Source organism: Scylla paramamosain, chromosome 10, assembly GCF_035594125.1.
Source record: "Scylla paramamosain isolate STU-SP2022 chromosome 10, ASM3559412v1, whole genome shotgun sequence".
In the NCBI taxonomy this organism is placed as follows: domain Eukaryota; kingdom Metazoa; phylum Arthropoda; class Malacostraca; order Decapoda; family Portunidae; genus Scylla; species Scylla paramamosain.
Window position 1 is genome coordinate 5,836,669 of NC_087160.1, and position 16,107 is coordinate 5,852,775.

Here is a 16,107-nt window from a genome sequence, read left to right on the forward strand (position 1 = left end):
GTATTCTACTTTGACTGATAGTGACTCTTACCCATCCTTGTGTGGAACTTGACTGATTAAAACATGGTAGTCTAAATCTTCTTGATTTCATCAACTCAGCTCAGCCCTTTAATTGATTGTCTTTCATCTCTCATCAGTCAGTGTTGCAAATCTTTTTTTTATATTTCAATGTTATTTCCAGTTACTGTTCTGAACTTACTATTTCATGCCTGCCTGATGTGTTGATCTATACCAATTCTCACTATTCTGCACATCTCTATTTCATGCCTGCCTGATGTGTTGATCTATATCAATTCTCACTATTCTGCACATCTTACTTTTCCTGTTTTCACTCATTTTATTGGTAATTTTTGTAACTCTGATTGTGTTTTTCCATCTTCCCATGACTAATTCTAAGGAAAGGACTAAAACTGGCCTGCCCAACTGGATCTTTTCGATTTATCTTTTGGGGAAGTGACATTCAAGCAGTTTCTCATTCATTCCAAGGTTGTAGCTGAAGCCTAAGCTACATTTCATTGCTGATTGAACAGTAGGTCCTGTAACCTTGTCACTGATTGGTGTGTGGGCTAGTCGGCTGGTTTCCTGCCTAGTATAGTCACTGATCTTGCTGCACACACAAATTTGATTTCTCCTCACTCTCTCTTATTTTGTGCAATACTTTCTTGGTTTCTTGATAATTACACTAAAGAATGATAGTAAATTACAAATGAATTAAAAGTTAAAATTCACATAGAATAATTAATATAAGGTGAATTTATCTCAAAGAGCTTTTGTTCTGTGCTGCATTTTTTATGAAATTATAGTGATACCGCAGATATAAATAATGATATATAATAGAGGAAGTTCTCATGAATGTGATGATGTCAACAGATGAAAAGGAAAGGTAGTAAACAACTTTTCATCCCAGGCTGTAGACATAACACAACAGTGAGGACAAACACATGTCCTGGTGTCTTATGCATATAGTTTGAGATGAAAAGTTGCCTATCACCCTTCCATTCTATCTTATCTAAAATCTTATAACACTAAAATCTAATAACACCATTGTATTGAAGAGAACTTACTCCATCACATGCCAGTATTTTAATTTATAGTATCATGATAGTTACATGAAAAAGCAGCATGGCACAAAAAGTATTACCATTTTAAACTCACATTATCACAGTTATTCTTTGGTAAATTTAATTCTGACTACTGTCATTCTTTTGGGCAGTGATCTATAAATCAGTTAAATATCACACAAAGTAAGGGGATTAAGGGAAGAAAAGGAAAACTAGTAATGTGGAGAGACCAACATCTGGGCTAATTGGAAAACAGGCATTGATCTACATTCTTATTAGTGACAAGATGACAGGATCCACTGTCCAGTCAGTGATAAGGCTATAAACATCACACTCAAATTATTCAGTTGCAAGCTAGGAATGAATGGACTGTAGTCTCCCTGAAATCTTAAAAAATACATTTTTAAGCTTGCTTCACATCTTCATCATGGGCAAGACATGTTCCTTACTCCTCACACACATGCATTTTTCCTACTATTGCCAACACAGATATTGATCCTGTTTTCACTTTCATGGTTGGAAAATGATTGTTTAGAAGTACTCAAAATGTTTTTCCACCAAATTCTTTGAGTTTGTCAAAGTTTATTTCCAAGATTACTATTCAAGTGAGCATAAATTTGATATTTGAAAAATGTGCATTTTTTCAGATTTGATGGTTAGGAGCATAAAATATCTCTATATTTGAGTATAATGATATATAGCAAAAGTTGTATCTTATGATGTGGATACCAGTGGGGAAAAAAAATAAATAAAATCTTCCTTTGGGAAGAAAAATTTAAGTGCTGAGACACATCACTAGCAAACTGAGATTGAAGAGCTACTGTGATGAGTGCATCTGTTCTATCATTGATGAAACACTCTACAAGACATGCCAGCCAGTGTGTTGCAGTGGTTCACAGTGCTACACTTGGATTTAGAAGGATTTAGCTCACTGCAATATTTTAAATACTAAAGTGGCCTGTGATCATTGTAAACATGACTACACATCCACATTCCTCAACCCTAAATGTGGAATGTGATGAATAACCAGCTGCTTGATGCATAAATGTTGACTGACGTGGAACACGTTGGCCTTTATTATTGTTTTTTTGTTGGAAAAAATAATTAGCAGTTTTTGTTGAAAAATACAGTTTGTAAGATAAGTATCCAGATATGTTTTCAAGAACACAGCCCATATGTGGAAGGACACCTCCCTGTATGGAAGTGATTGTCATTTTTGATGATTGTCAAGTTGTTGAGTCCACACTGTCACGTTAACCATAAATAGAAGTTGCGAATTTCCAAGTATTACTAGCTGTCAAAGAATGTTTTTCTGAGGCTGTAGTCTCAGGCCCTGTCTGCATGATCGAGTACTGCATGATCAGCGCTTGTTTAATGCCCATCGTTTGGGCAAAATTGACTGGCAAACCAATGGAGTACTTGTGCCTATGGTCAAGCAAAATCACCAGATAAGGCTGTCTGCCTGTTAGTTTGATTGCTGCCATCCAGCATCTCCATGTGTTTGACATCAAGCTTTGCCCATTTACTAGGCACTGTTGAACGGTGTGGACAGGGCTTTATGAAATCCTTGAGAGTTATAGCCGGGTATTTTCTTCTTGGATGCAATATCATACACCGGTACCTTTATGTGTGCTAAATTTGATTTAGACATTTATAATTAAGATAAATTTGAAAATGTGGTGCATAGACACCATTTTTGGTGTGTGAAATGCTTAGGGAAATACATTATACTACTGTGTTTCCCTCTCTCTCCTTCATGAATATTTGGCTGTTACCAGAGAACAGCTTCCTTCAATTACATCTGCATCAAAGGAAGTGGTCATGGCATAATTACCTCAACCTCTCTATATCCAAACTCTCCTCTGCTACCAGCACCTTTTTCACATTGATACTCGATTTCCCAATCCTTCCACCTTCCTTTCTTTCCTGCTAGGACTTTACTAACTCTTCCTTCTTGATTCTTTCATTATGGCCAAACCATCTCAATGCATTTCTTTTCAATCATTCCTTAATTCTTTTAGGAGCACATGTATCCATGTTGCATCTACCATGCATGCCCTCATGCTTCCTTTCCTACATTATCAGTCTGCAAGCCCACTCAGTTAACTTATTTCCACAGTACTCTTTGAATGGTGTTCCTCGTTTTATTTCCAAAATCAGATCCACATGTCTCTTTACCATTATGGACATATTTCTTGCTTTCATGACAAATCTTACAAGAGATCCTTTAACATATATACAATTCATAACCCAACCTCATTCCTCTTTCAATCTTATGTTTGCATAACTTTGTTCCCTAGCACAGTAAACCCTCGTTATATTGGACTAATTGGGGGGAAGCCATTGACAGTGAAGGTGAAAATCTGATAAAAGTGGCAATGTGAATAATTCCAATCCATAAAGTAAGCTAACGGTAATAAATATAAAAAAAGGTTGATATAATTATGGCTATTAATAAAATTTTATTTACCACATTTTTTTACTCATGAAAACAACTAAAACACTATATTTAGGCAAAAAATGTATTTATTATGTTAAGCCACACATATGGTATGTATATGTGGCAATGATTTAATTTTCACCCCCAAATCCCTCTCTCACCCCATTCTTGACCTGGCCTGACCCATGACTCACTACTTGGGAACTTCCTTTCCTGCCCTGACTATCCATAGGTATGAAAATACAGTAAAGTAACCAGATTTCATAAAAAAAAAAAAAAAAAAAACATACAGTAGACAATGTAAGGCAGATGGCAAACACCAAATTATGACAAATACCATAATTATGGCAGACAGCACAACCCTGGTGGATGCTTATCATTACCACCACCACACACACTCTCCCTCCCTTCTTCCCACCCTCACTCACTCCCTTGCCACCACCACCACTGGCACCCATTTACTGACATTAATCCAGTAAATCAGATGGACGGTCCCTAGGCCATACATGTCTGATAAATGTGAAATCCAATTTAACGGGATCCAATATAATGAGGGTTTACTGTACTTTAATTCTTTCACTTCATATACATTCTTTCTCGTTAACTATATGCAAAGTTTACCAAAGACACACTGTTAAGAAACTACTTACTTTTCCAAACATTCGCTTTCAGTTGTCATCTAACATACACCACTTATTTATCACTGTTCAGTTCCCTTTCACTCTCTGCAAGTAACAGCATCATTCAAAGACTTACCACCTGTCCACCTGACTCCCGTTCACTTGCAACCATGCTCGAGCATTTTCTTTACACACAGTCATGGAGAAAATGCCCTGTCTTACAGCAAGTCACACTCACCCACCCTTTCCTGTTATTTTTATAGTAAACATCTGTTCTACTCACAATCTGTTTCCTTTTCTCTCTTATCTTCTTTTTAATAATTCATTCATTTATATCTTTTAAAACTCGGCCACGACTCTCCCATAAATTTCCCTGGCACACCTAATATATTTATCCCTCTATAATTATTATGCTCATGCTTAATGCTCTTACATTTTAGTAGAGGCACAATAATTACATCACTCCATCCCAGTTATCTAGTCTTCATCCTCTATATACTCAATTTTTAATGCTGTTCTAATTTACAGAGAAATGTTGATATAATGAATCCATCTATAAATGCTAAAAAAACACATCCTTTCTTTTCCCTTAATTTCAAATGACTGATATATTTTGGATAGAATGTGGGAACATTGCACAAGCAAATGTTTGAAATCTAACATGGAAAGTGCAATGACGTCAGTTGTGTACTCATATGATGTAAAACATGAAAACCTCCATCATGGTTTTCGAATCATTTGGAAGCTGTGGAAAGCAGTTTAAAAAACATACATATACATGAATGACCACAGGGACTGACCTTGATGTTGCCAGTGATGCCATCATCTTTGAGAAGATCCTGTTGATGACTTTCAAGGCACTACATGAAGTGAAACTTCTGTTTCTTAGGATCTTTGGGCAAAGATAAAGCAATGCAGTCTGTGTGCACGAGAATGGTAAGAACATGTAGGTGTGGTGAGCTTTGCATGATACCTTAATTATCCTTCCATGTGAGATCAATAAGAGTCTTGAAAATGGATGAAAAATATAATATGAAGCACATCATGCCACACAGCATAAAGTATTACTGTGTTTACTATCACATAAAATACATTTTTTTCCATGAAAGGTAGAAAAGTTTATCCTGTATTTATTGTGTCCATAATCTTTGTTAAACAAGGATGCACCCTATATATCTGCAAATACGTTAATTCAGTTTTAGTCCAAAGGCAAATGAAATTCAAATTTTGTGAATTCCTTGTCAAAGATAACCTTAATTCTAGTCTTACTTCCACAACAATGTGGCAGCTGTAAAGCAACAGGTGATAGAAATAGGTTTTAGTTTTTGTCTAATCCAAGAATGTTCTAGTCTGTTACTTTGTTGTCATTTAAGTACAAATTTATTTTTTTGACTTTTATATTCATTTTATGATTCAGATATTTAATAATGTAATGTTTTCTTTAGTACATTGAAATGTAATAAGTTATTGTACAAAATAAATTTTAAATATATAAATTTTTCAATTAATTCCAATAATAAAATTTTAAGATGAAAGAATATTACCTGTTACAGTAAGGCTACAATACTGGCATACCATGGGCTTGTGAACTTGTTTTACAAACAATTTACTTCCATATAACTTATATATCATTATACAAGTGTTACATGACACCAATATTGTAGCCAAATGTGAGAGAGAAACTGCAGAAAGACTAGCAACTACAAAAAAAATGTGTACTTAAAACTGAACCAAACACATTACTTTATCCAAAGGAATGAAGAGACATGTGAATGAAGGTAAGGTCTGTGTCAGTCTTTGATGTAGAACAGTAACAAGAGAATGAGATGAAAACAATGGAAGAGACAGTAAAGAATATGTGATTCATGTGATGTGCTGGATGGCATAGCAGAATGTATTCATGCTCAGAAGTAGATTAATCTGCTGCACTCACTTCCAATGTAGTTGTCTTTTCCTTAACTTTGTCCTTAGATGTGCTGAAAATCTCTTAACCTGACAACTATTTGATTAACTAATAGATTTTCAACAGAGCAGAAGACAAGATTGAAGAAATCATTACACACAGTGAAAGTGAGTGCAGCTTATTAACAGATTACTGACCTGGAATACACATGTAGGTGGCATCTGCATTTGTTGGGTGAGCTTATTGGAGACTACCATACTCTTACTTATATAAAGGAAAAGTATGGTTGGCAATATATAAAATGAAAAGTTACACACTTAAAGCTTTACTGATCTCTGTGTGATGTATCAAAATGTTACATCATGAATATCTTCATGTCTCTGCAGTAAAGAATAGACAAGGAATTATTAAAAAAAAAAAAAAAAAACATTACTGTCACGGCAAACTGGCAACCTAACAGCCAGGAATGACACACAAATACATGGGTGAAGAGAAAGAAGTGGAAACAATGAGTAGGTTCTTACTTAACAGTAAATTTGATGAAATCCACTTCAATGTCCACAGACTTCTTTTTGTGGAACTTGTAAGTGTTGGGGAGATCATAGCGCAACTTTGCCAGCACCTGCACATTCACTCCCCAGCGGCTTGCTGTTTTAATGATGTGTGCCCGAGTGGAGGTCTTGTGGAGGCTGTACACTGGTCCATGTGAAAGCTCTAGAGCCACTTGTACAAACTCAAGATCAGTTCCTTGGTTGCATTTTGTACCAAAAGGTGGATTGAGTAGTACTGTGTCAAAGAGCTTGGTGAAGCGAGAGCATGAGACGCCCAGCTGTCGCACCTCAGCTTGAACCAACTCAGCAGCTGTAATCTCTAGTTCTTCCAGGTTTTCTTTACAGGTCTTTAAGGCATCACTGTCAATGTCAAAGCTGAAAAGAGGACTTCTGAATTACAAGTTAAGTGTGTACAAATATGATATAAGTTAAAATATGACAATATTCAGGATACTGAATCAGGAATCATGCCACAAAACCATGCTCCTACCCAACAACAGTAGCAGCACCCATGATGGCAGCAGCAACTGTCAGCATACCACATCCACATCCTAAGTCTGCTACCAACTTTCCCTCCAAGTCTCCAAATGATGCCTGGATGGTGTGGGCAATATGAGCAGCAATGTGAGGTGGTGTCTGATATTGCTCCAGGGCCACCTTGGGAGTTTCAAAGTCTTGAAGGTCCTGCAACCATGATTCCAGCTCCTTTAGCCTAATCATGGTGAAAGACTCTCAGACACTTGGCATCTGGGAAAAGAGAGAAATTATGTTTATATGTTATCGTAATATTTTCTAAGCTATGCAGCTAATACCTTTTGTAATAAACAGGGAGGTTGATTATCTTCTGTCTTATTTGATAATCAGCCTGCCATCCAAGTGCACCTAATGCTATGACCACCACTGTAAAAAAAAAGTGAAAGGAACTTCAGAGTGATGGATTAATGATATAGGATGTGTGTGAGATAGAAACTGAAAGTGAATGTTTGAAAAAGTAAGGTGATGGCGTATGAAAGGATAGGAGTGGATGGGTGTGTTTTCAGGTGGTTACCTTATAGGATGAGCAAGCCAGCTGTAGGAAAGTGTGAGGTGATTATGAGAGAGAATGGAGGAAGTGAGTAAGTTTGAGTGTCTGGGAACGGTGCTAGGTAATTATGATTAGATGAATGGATCAGTAAGAGAGAGGATGGTGAGATGTAGGGTCTGAATGCTATGAAAATAAGCTATTTAAGAGAGGCATGTAGAGTGAAAAGATGGGAAAGTGAGTGTAACAGAAGTTTGTACGAGAGATGTGGTATAAGCATCTGCACAAATGGTTTAAATTATGAGGTGGTAGAATGGGTGAAAAGAAACAATGGGATGACAGAACTATAGAGAGACTATGAAGAATGAAGAGATTGTCAAGAAATTATAGATTAGTGAAGCTAAATGTCCTAATAGGAGAGGAAAGCTACTAGGGAAATAGGAAAGGGTAAAGGATTATATGTGTGAAAGGTTAGTAGAGGCCAAGAGCATGAAGAGGGGAATGTTTGGACAAAGGGAGACAGAGGCTTTTCTGCTACAGTCATGCATTTGGGGTATGTTCCTGGAAAGGATGAGGTGTCAGAGAAATAGATGGATAGATAGACAACAAAGCAGATGGGTCATCTGGTAAGAAGAAATCAGACTGTTTTGCACATTTGCTATACAAAAAGATAAGCTGTAGCTCACCTAGAGTCCAATCACTTCACTTTGGTTCCAGGCGTGGCAGGACTGGTAAGATCATGTTCCCAAAGGATGAGTCTTGAGGTATAAAGTAACCAAAGCTGGAGGATGTTGCCTGTAGAGGACTTGATCTCTGGCTGTTACTTGCAATGTGTCCGTCAGTCCCAGATGACCAGCCCTAAAATATCAGGCTTATATTATAAAATGTGGTATTAATAGTGTTGCCACCAATGAATATAACATATAATTGAGTAAAATGGTTACATGGTTACAAATGTTTCACTGAAGATATGGTATTTTAAAGAGTAATAATGTCCTGTTAATGACAAGGCCTGTTAAAAGGATATACAATCCAATGGTGCCAACTCACAACTGGCTATTCTATCACCACATTTCCTCACAAACAGACTCCAAAAGACCCACACATCTCATTTCTGTATCGTGTTTCCCTCTTCAGCTCCCTATTTTGTTCCTTTTTCACTTCCCTTGTTATCATGCCTCCCACTCCTGCAACATTCTGAATTATTACAAATGAATAATTATGTTCAGAACTCATGGATTTAAGTAATCAGAAGGAAAATGGTGATGTTTTCTATCTTATCACAGGCATTGTAACTCCCTTATGTAGCCTTGCAGCTGTGGTATGTTTTAGCACTACTACTACTAGAGAAGTGATCAGTGTTTGTTGAGTGAGTTTTTACCACAGGGGTAGTGATGGGATGAGTTACAGCAGAACTATAGTAGGAAGCATCATGGTGAATGTTTTATCAAAACATGATATGTTTTATCAAAACATTCCTCAAAAGTCAGGCTGCTAAAATAGTCACATTTCAGATTAACAAAGATATTTCTTAATCTTACGATATCTATGAAAAACTACGTAGTATGCAACAAAAAAATTCTCAAATATACATAAAAGAAAACCTGTTTCCCATAAATACAGGAATATGTTCAGCTATTGAAAAAGGATACTCAATTAACCCATGTCCACTCTTCACTGATTAAATGCAGAGGAAATAAACTATGCTGTTCAACATGTGAATAAAAAGGCTATATACATGCACATACACAAAGAAAGACTTACAGTGGGTTGTTGGGAGGTGGCTGGGGTGCTGAGGGCCTGAGAAACACCCTGTTTCAGAAAAAGCTGCTTTTTCAACTGCAAATCCTCCAAGATCTTACGCTGAGCATTATCTGTCATTGGGATAGACTCCATCATTACTGAGGTATTGTCATAAAAATTAAGAGTAATAATCTATTCAAAAGTAGGGAGATAAAAGTTCACTATAAGAATTAGACCAAATCATTACTGGAAATAAATTATGCCATATCCAATGACACACCTGTGGCATGAAACTATAAATGAATACTACACACAAGATTACACCTCTGGTTCTGTTCAGCCTTTCATTGTGTATCCATCCAAACTGAATTCAGCTAAGAAATCTACATATGAAATACCCAGCCACAGCCCAGCAACTAATGGCATGATGATCACTACTGGAAGTTATTTTTTTCAGATTTATTGAGAAAACCAACAACAATAAAAATATAAATCACAATGTAAAACAAGCTTTTATGGTGATTTTTTACCTACTTCACTATAATACACCTGGATGTAACTAACATGTGTTCTTTATCAATTGTATCTGAAATGATAGTGACATTAAGTTTTGTCACAAATCCATGTGTTCCAAAATACCCTCCATCACCCACAAGCCAGGGAACCTGTAAGAATGTGAGATTTTTAGATGGGAACTGATTTACACTGGAATCAAGTGCCAGAATCACTACACTTTTGTCTCCACATCAAAGAGAACCTCCATCCCACAACAGTCTTTGAGGAAGCAATGTGTAATGTAATATTTCCAAAGCACTAGATGTCACAGGAGGCATGTCAAAGCCCTAACTGAAATAAAACTAGACCTTCAAGGTCAAATGGTTAAAGTAAGTCATGAAATACTGACTGGGGGAATTGCTAGAAATGAGTGTCTTTAAAAAATAAATTTTAGATGCCTTTGACACACATTGAAGGATCTGGCAGAAATCTTACTGCCACAAAACACTAGTAACAGAAATGTAACCCCCTATTTTCTTAGCTTACTTTGGGAACTATTATACTATTGTTACAGTTGGGGGGGGGGGTGTTGCTAGGCAGGACACTACTGTGAGGTGTGGGGTCGCGCCTGTTGGCGTCTCCCTCTTGGGCCACATGCAGCGAGTGAGGTGTGGGAAGGAGACTGTGACAGCCAGTTGGCCTGGAGACACATGACAGGAAGGATGCTATGGAGTTAGTGACAAGGCTTAGAGGTGGAGGCAGCAGCAGCAGCAAGATGAGCCTGGTGTCCATGGATCTTGAGGCAGCAGCTGTGACGCCCTGATGGGCAGACCTGAGGCGAGGGTGGATGCACACGTAGTGATAGGAGTTTGGTGGTACCTGGATGTGTGGCACCCTGAGTGAGGTGCTGTGGATGCCAGAGAGTGTGCTAACCCAGAGGAAGACTGTGGAGGGTAGATGTCAAAGCTGGCTGTGAAATCTCCCTGCTGCTGGAGGAACAGAGACTGGTAGAGCCTCTGTGAGGTGTCTGCTGTGCACCTGAAGGTTGACCCAAGGAAGGACAGCATGAAGAAGACTTCCTGTGGCTGTAAGGCTTACAGGCTGCTAGAAAGTGCAGCTGAGAGAGATTTTGCTGTGCTCAGCTGCAGCTCCTGAGTTATGCTTAGAGATGTGTCTTGCACTTCCGCCCTGAATTTGCCTCATGTTGTTCTTGTCCTTCTGGGCAGCTGTGCTGAGACTTGTAGTGGTGTGAGGCTTGTGGTACCCACATCTAGCCTTGTGTGTTTCTGGCATGTGTGTAATTTTCTTTATTGAGAGATCTACCCTTGAGTTAGAATGTTCTTCCTCCAACCTGCATTGTCAAATAAAAACTTCATCATCAGCCATCTGTCCTTGCCCCTCAATCTGTTCTAACAAAGGGGTAATGAACAAGGACGACTGAGATCAAATAAAGGAGTCAGATTCCACCCAAGAGCACAAGTAATCCTATAAGGTCAGGCTAGGTTATGTTTGGTTAGGTTACTATGCATGGGATGTGTCCACAAGGAATGAAGCACCCATTAGGTTACATTTTTTTTTTTATCTCAATTTTCTGTTCTTCACACCCCTGTCAATTGTAATACCTATTTCTTAATACTGTTGGGTAAGGACTGAAATGGTTAAAGACCTATTTGCGGTAGGTTTCATCACAGAAAAAAAAATAAAAAATAAAATAAAATAATATATATATATATATATATATATATATATATATATATATATATATATATATATATATATATATATATATATATAGTAATAAACATGAGTAAATATTGACTAGGAAAATAAATATTGTATGAAACTACATATTCCCTAACACTACACATGATATAGACAGGCAAGAAACCAACCTAAGTACATGTCAATGCACTGGCTTATAATGGATACGAAATTTAAATGGCACAACGAGGTACGAATGCAAATCTACCAAAAATAAACAAATATTCGAGGCCACAAAGATAAACAAAGAACATTTAAAAGATTTCCTCCTATTCTTCTTAAGATCTACTCACACGCACCTAATACAGTACAGTTTAGGAAATAGGAAGTTAGAGTCTGTTTACTTTGAGGCTGAATACAACGTGTTACTAACCTCTACTATTGGCCTGTGAAGCCATGGATCATCTTATCCCTTCAAAGTTTGGCGTCTTCCTCCCGTAAGGCGCTGAGAGGTACTGCCACTGGCTACGAGTCGAAAGCTGAGCTTAGTGAGCTAGTGGCTGTCTGGCAGCGCAGCGAAGTGACGGAGACTTGCACTCTCCGACTTTCGTCTTTGTAACGGTGCACAAAAAGCTTATATATATATATATATATATATATATATATATATATATATATATATATATATATATATATATATATATATATATATATATATATATATATATATATATATATATATATATATATATATATATATATATATATATATATATATATATATATATACATACATATATAAAGAGAGAGAGAGAGGGAGAGAGAGAGAGAGAGGGAGAGAGAGATTGACAACAAAGGAGGAAAACTGGTCCTGCCGGCCTCTCACTGAACAAGGGGCAAACATACAGAGGTCAAATGTACATCACAGTATGAAATTGCACATACATATACATACACATACATATACATACCCATACATACATATACAAAAGTACACATACGTATATATATATATATATATATATATATATATATATATATATATATATATATATATATATATATATATATATATATATATATATATATATATATATATATATATATATATATATATATATATATATATATATATATATATATATATATATATATATATATATATATATATATATATATATATATATATATATATATATATATATATATATATATATATATATATATATATATATATATATATATATATATATATATATATATATATATATATATATATATATATATACACACACACACACACGCACATACATAGACACACACATACACACACACACACATACATACGTACACATACACACATACATACACACATACACACACATAAACACATAGATACAGAGACACTATAATATAGTGTCTCTTATATATTATATAAGGGGAGTCATCTGTTCACAGCCAAATGGAGATCTGAGTAATGAGGAGAGGTAGTAGTGGTATACCCACACACACACACACACACACACATACTGCGTCACCAACTGGGAGCAAAGTTCGGGTATTCTTGCAGAATAATCCTAAGAGCATTGGTGTTTATTAGCCAGCAGATAAGCTGCTGCAGGTCAGAAATACCTGGGGGCTGAAACTTGTCAATACAAGAACAATCCCTAACATAGTGATGCAGTGTGTGTCCTCTAGGCACTGCACACAGCTTACAGCACACTGCAGTTTTTTTTTTTTTTTTTTTTTAAGGGGGGTGGAGAAAAGAAGATAGCTAGCTAAGAGAAAGTAGGTGGGAAGAGAAGGGGTGAAAGAAAGTAAGAGAAAAATAGATTGTGGGCTAACCACATTGCTAAATTGTTTTATATTGTTTATTGCAGGGGAGTTAATAACTTCTCAGTAATATTTATAGCCTAGCCTAAGGGGCATCGCCACACTATCCAGAGATGTACTGTATCTCCCATAGGTGTGATCACTACTCTGGGAGACTTGTACATAATGGAGGCAGCTAGGACTGTCATCATGATAGCACTGTGCTACATCATCAGTAATGCTACTATTTACATAGTCCATAATGCTACGGTTTACATAGTGGAGAGTGTACTCAATAAAAGGGTCCACTGTCTCATCCTGAAGGGCAAGCTGGGCGAAATGGTCGGCCCTTTCATTAAAAAGGATGCCTACATTTGAAGGCACCAGTCTCTTCAATAGTGCAAATGACCCTAAGGCAATTGTGCACAACATCACAGTTTGTAGCTACAGGTGACAGAAGGCCAATTAAGGCAGCCTGACTGTCAAAGAGGTAGACATCCTTAAGCAAGGAGGCTAAAATGTGCAAAGCCTCGAGTATGCCATGCAGCTCCGGCCTGGTGGAGGACAGGTGTGCGGGGAGCCGTTGGGACACCTCAGTGTCTGTGTACTGACTGGGGGACATATAGTTGCGAATGAACAAACCACAGCCCGATTTGCTACCATCAACAGACCCATCACAAAAAACATGGACATAACGTACTTGAGGGTATTCAGACAATTTTGACATAAACAAATCTTGCAACACATGGGGGGAATAAGAATGTTTTGGCAGAGGCAGCTTGGCAGTGTCCACACTGACTTGACTAGGGTGCGTACTGACTGGGAGACATAGTTGCAAATGAACAAACCACAGCCCGATTTGCTGCCATCAACAGACCCATCACAAAAGACATGGACAGAACACACTTGAGGGTATTCAGATAATTTTGACATAAACAAATCTTGCAACACATGGGAGGAATAAGAATGTTTTGTCAGAGGCAGCTTGGCAGTGTCTGCACTGAATTGACTAGGGTGCCAGAGGGCTGGAGCAGTGTCTGAGGTAGACCCAAGACAGCATCTACGACAACAGTACATGTCAGAACAGCCATTATCTTCCTCAGGTACATATTAGCAGGGCTCCTGGGGTTATCAGACAGTAAGACAAGCTACTGTTTAAGAGAGCAGACCCTACAGTTGGCCTGAAAGGTAGTTTTAGTTTCATTAATAACAAGGCCCATCTGTACACATAGAGATGACAATTGCTGGAGTGCTTCACTGAGAAGATTAGGGGAGTTACATTGAAGCAAGATGTCATCGGCATAGAGGATTACCTGAGACCCTTGTGGAAATGAACAGTGGGCAATTTTGTCCATGAGGATATTGAATAACTTAGGGCTGAGGACACCACCCTGTGGAGTACCCAGATCAAGGAGTTCCACAGAGGAGATGGAACCTTGATACCATACTTGTGCCCTTCTATCATACAAATAATCCCTTATCCAATTTAAATTTGCCTTTAACACCCTCGAGAACAAGTTCCTCCATTATAACCTCTTTATTGGCCCTGTCAAAGGTCCCCTTGAGATCAGTGAAAGCCCTACAAGTAGCATCCTTATTGCTAAGACACTTCACAAAACAATGATTAATGGAATGACCCTTTAAGAAACCATGCAAGTTTCCAGAGGCCAGGACCCACTTTATATACCAGTCTAGTATTATGCTTTCCATCATCTTGCACAAACAACTCATGAGGGATATGGGACAAAAGGTACCATTGCCTTTGGGGATGGGAATTACTAATGTGGTTTTCCAAGCAGCAGGCAGCTGGCCTGAGGCAAATGACATATTGAATAGGTCAAGTATGGGGTTGAGTTTTCTTTCAGCAATGAGTGCCTTTAAAATGTCATAAGTCAGACCATTGTGACCAGGGGCTGTGGATTTGCCATGTTTAACAGCAGAAAGCAGTTCATCATGGGTGATGGGCACAGAGGTGTCGTCATGCAGAGCAGCATTGTGTTGGATCAGGTCCATTCTACAGGGTTTGTTCTGTGTAAGTCCTTCCTGATGTCCAGCAGGAAGGCATCCATTGAGGAGGTTTGCTTCCATTGCATAACAAGCTCCTGTGCTTTGCTGGCTGGGTCAGGATCAATGATCTGATGCTTAGACTTCTCCCTAACCCTGTTCACATGTAGCCACACCTCCTGCAGGGACCGGATGCTGCTCACCTGAGTCAGGAAAGTAGCCCAGTATTTCTTCCTTGCCTGTTGTCGGAGCTCAGAAAGGTGTCGAGCCACAATGACCATGGCCTCCTGAGCCTCACAGTCATCAGGGTCATCCTACCATTGCCTCTGACAGGCAGCCAGCATCCGTTGACAGTGAAGGACCTGGGGATCAAAGGGATAGGACTGGGGACATAACCTCCAGGCCCTGGGGGGAGTCACTGTGGCACTGACAGATCCCTCAATGGCATGCAGAAGCCCCTCATACAATGCAGTTGGATTCATGAAGGTGCCCTGCATGCAAGAGTACCCTGTGTTGACATGACAGACAAGGTGTGGCAGCTGAGCACTGGGGACGCTAAGACGCTTCCTGGCCACAGGGGGATAGGTAGGGGCACAGAAGGTGGTCTCCAGAGCAAAGTGGTCACTTACAAGGGACCTGTCAAGAGTAGCTGCAGCAGTAAATGTTGGTATATTAAGGACAACATAATCTAATCTACCATCCTGGACATGAGTAGGGACATTTTCCCCAGTTAGGACAGCTGTGTCTGTGGCATCA

The 16,107-nt window shown here is 38.2% G+C and overlaps 1 protein-coding gene across 1 annotated transcript; it reads right to left on the reverse strand.

Annotated features, from left to right (window-relative positions):
• Window positions 1-5,134: 5,134 nt before the first annotated feature.
• On the reverse strand, window positions 5,135-8,454 carry LOC135104167 (rRNA N6-adenosine-methyltransferase METTL5-like). The gene is made up of 3 exons (XM_064011249.1): window positions 8,283-8,454; window positions 7,066-7,322; window positions 5,135-6,950 (listed from the first exon to the last, which is right to left on the reverse strand). The coding sequence occupies exons 2-3, from the start codon at window positions 7,293-7,295 to the stop codon at window positions 6,545-6,547; spliced, it is 636 nt and encodes a 211-aa protein (XP_063867319.1). The 5' UTR covers window positions 7,296-7,322; window positions 8,283-8,454; the 3' UTR covers window positions 5,135-6,544.
• Between the last annotated feature and the right edge of the window lie 7,653 nt (window positions 8,455-16,107).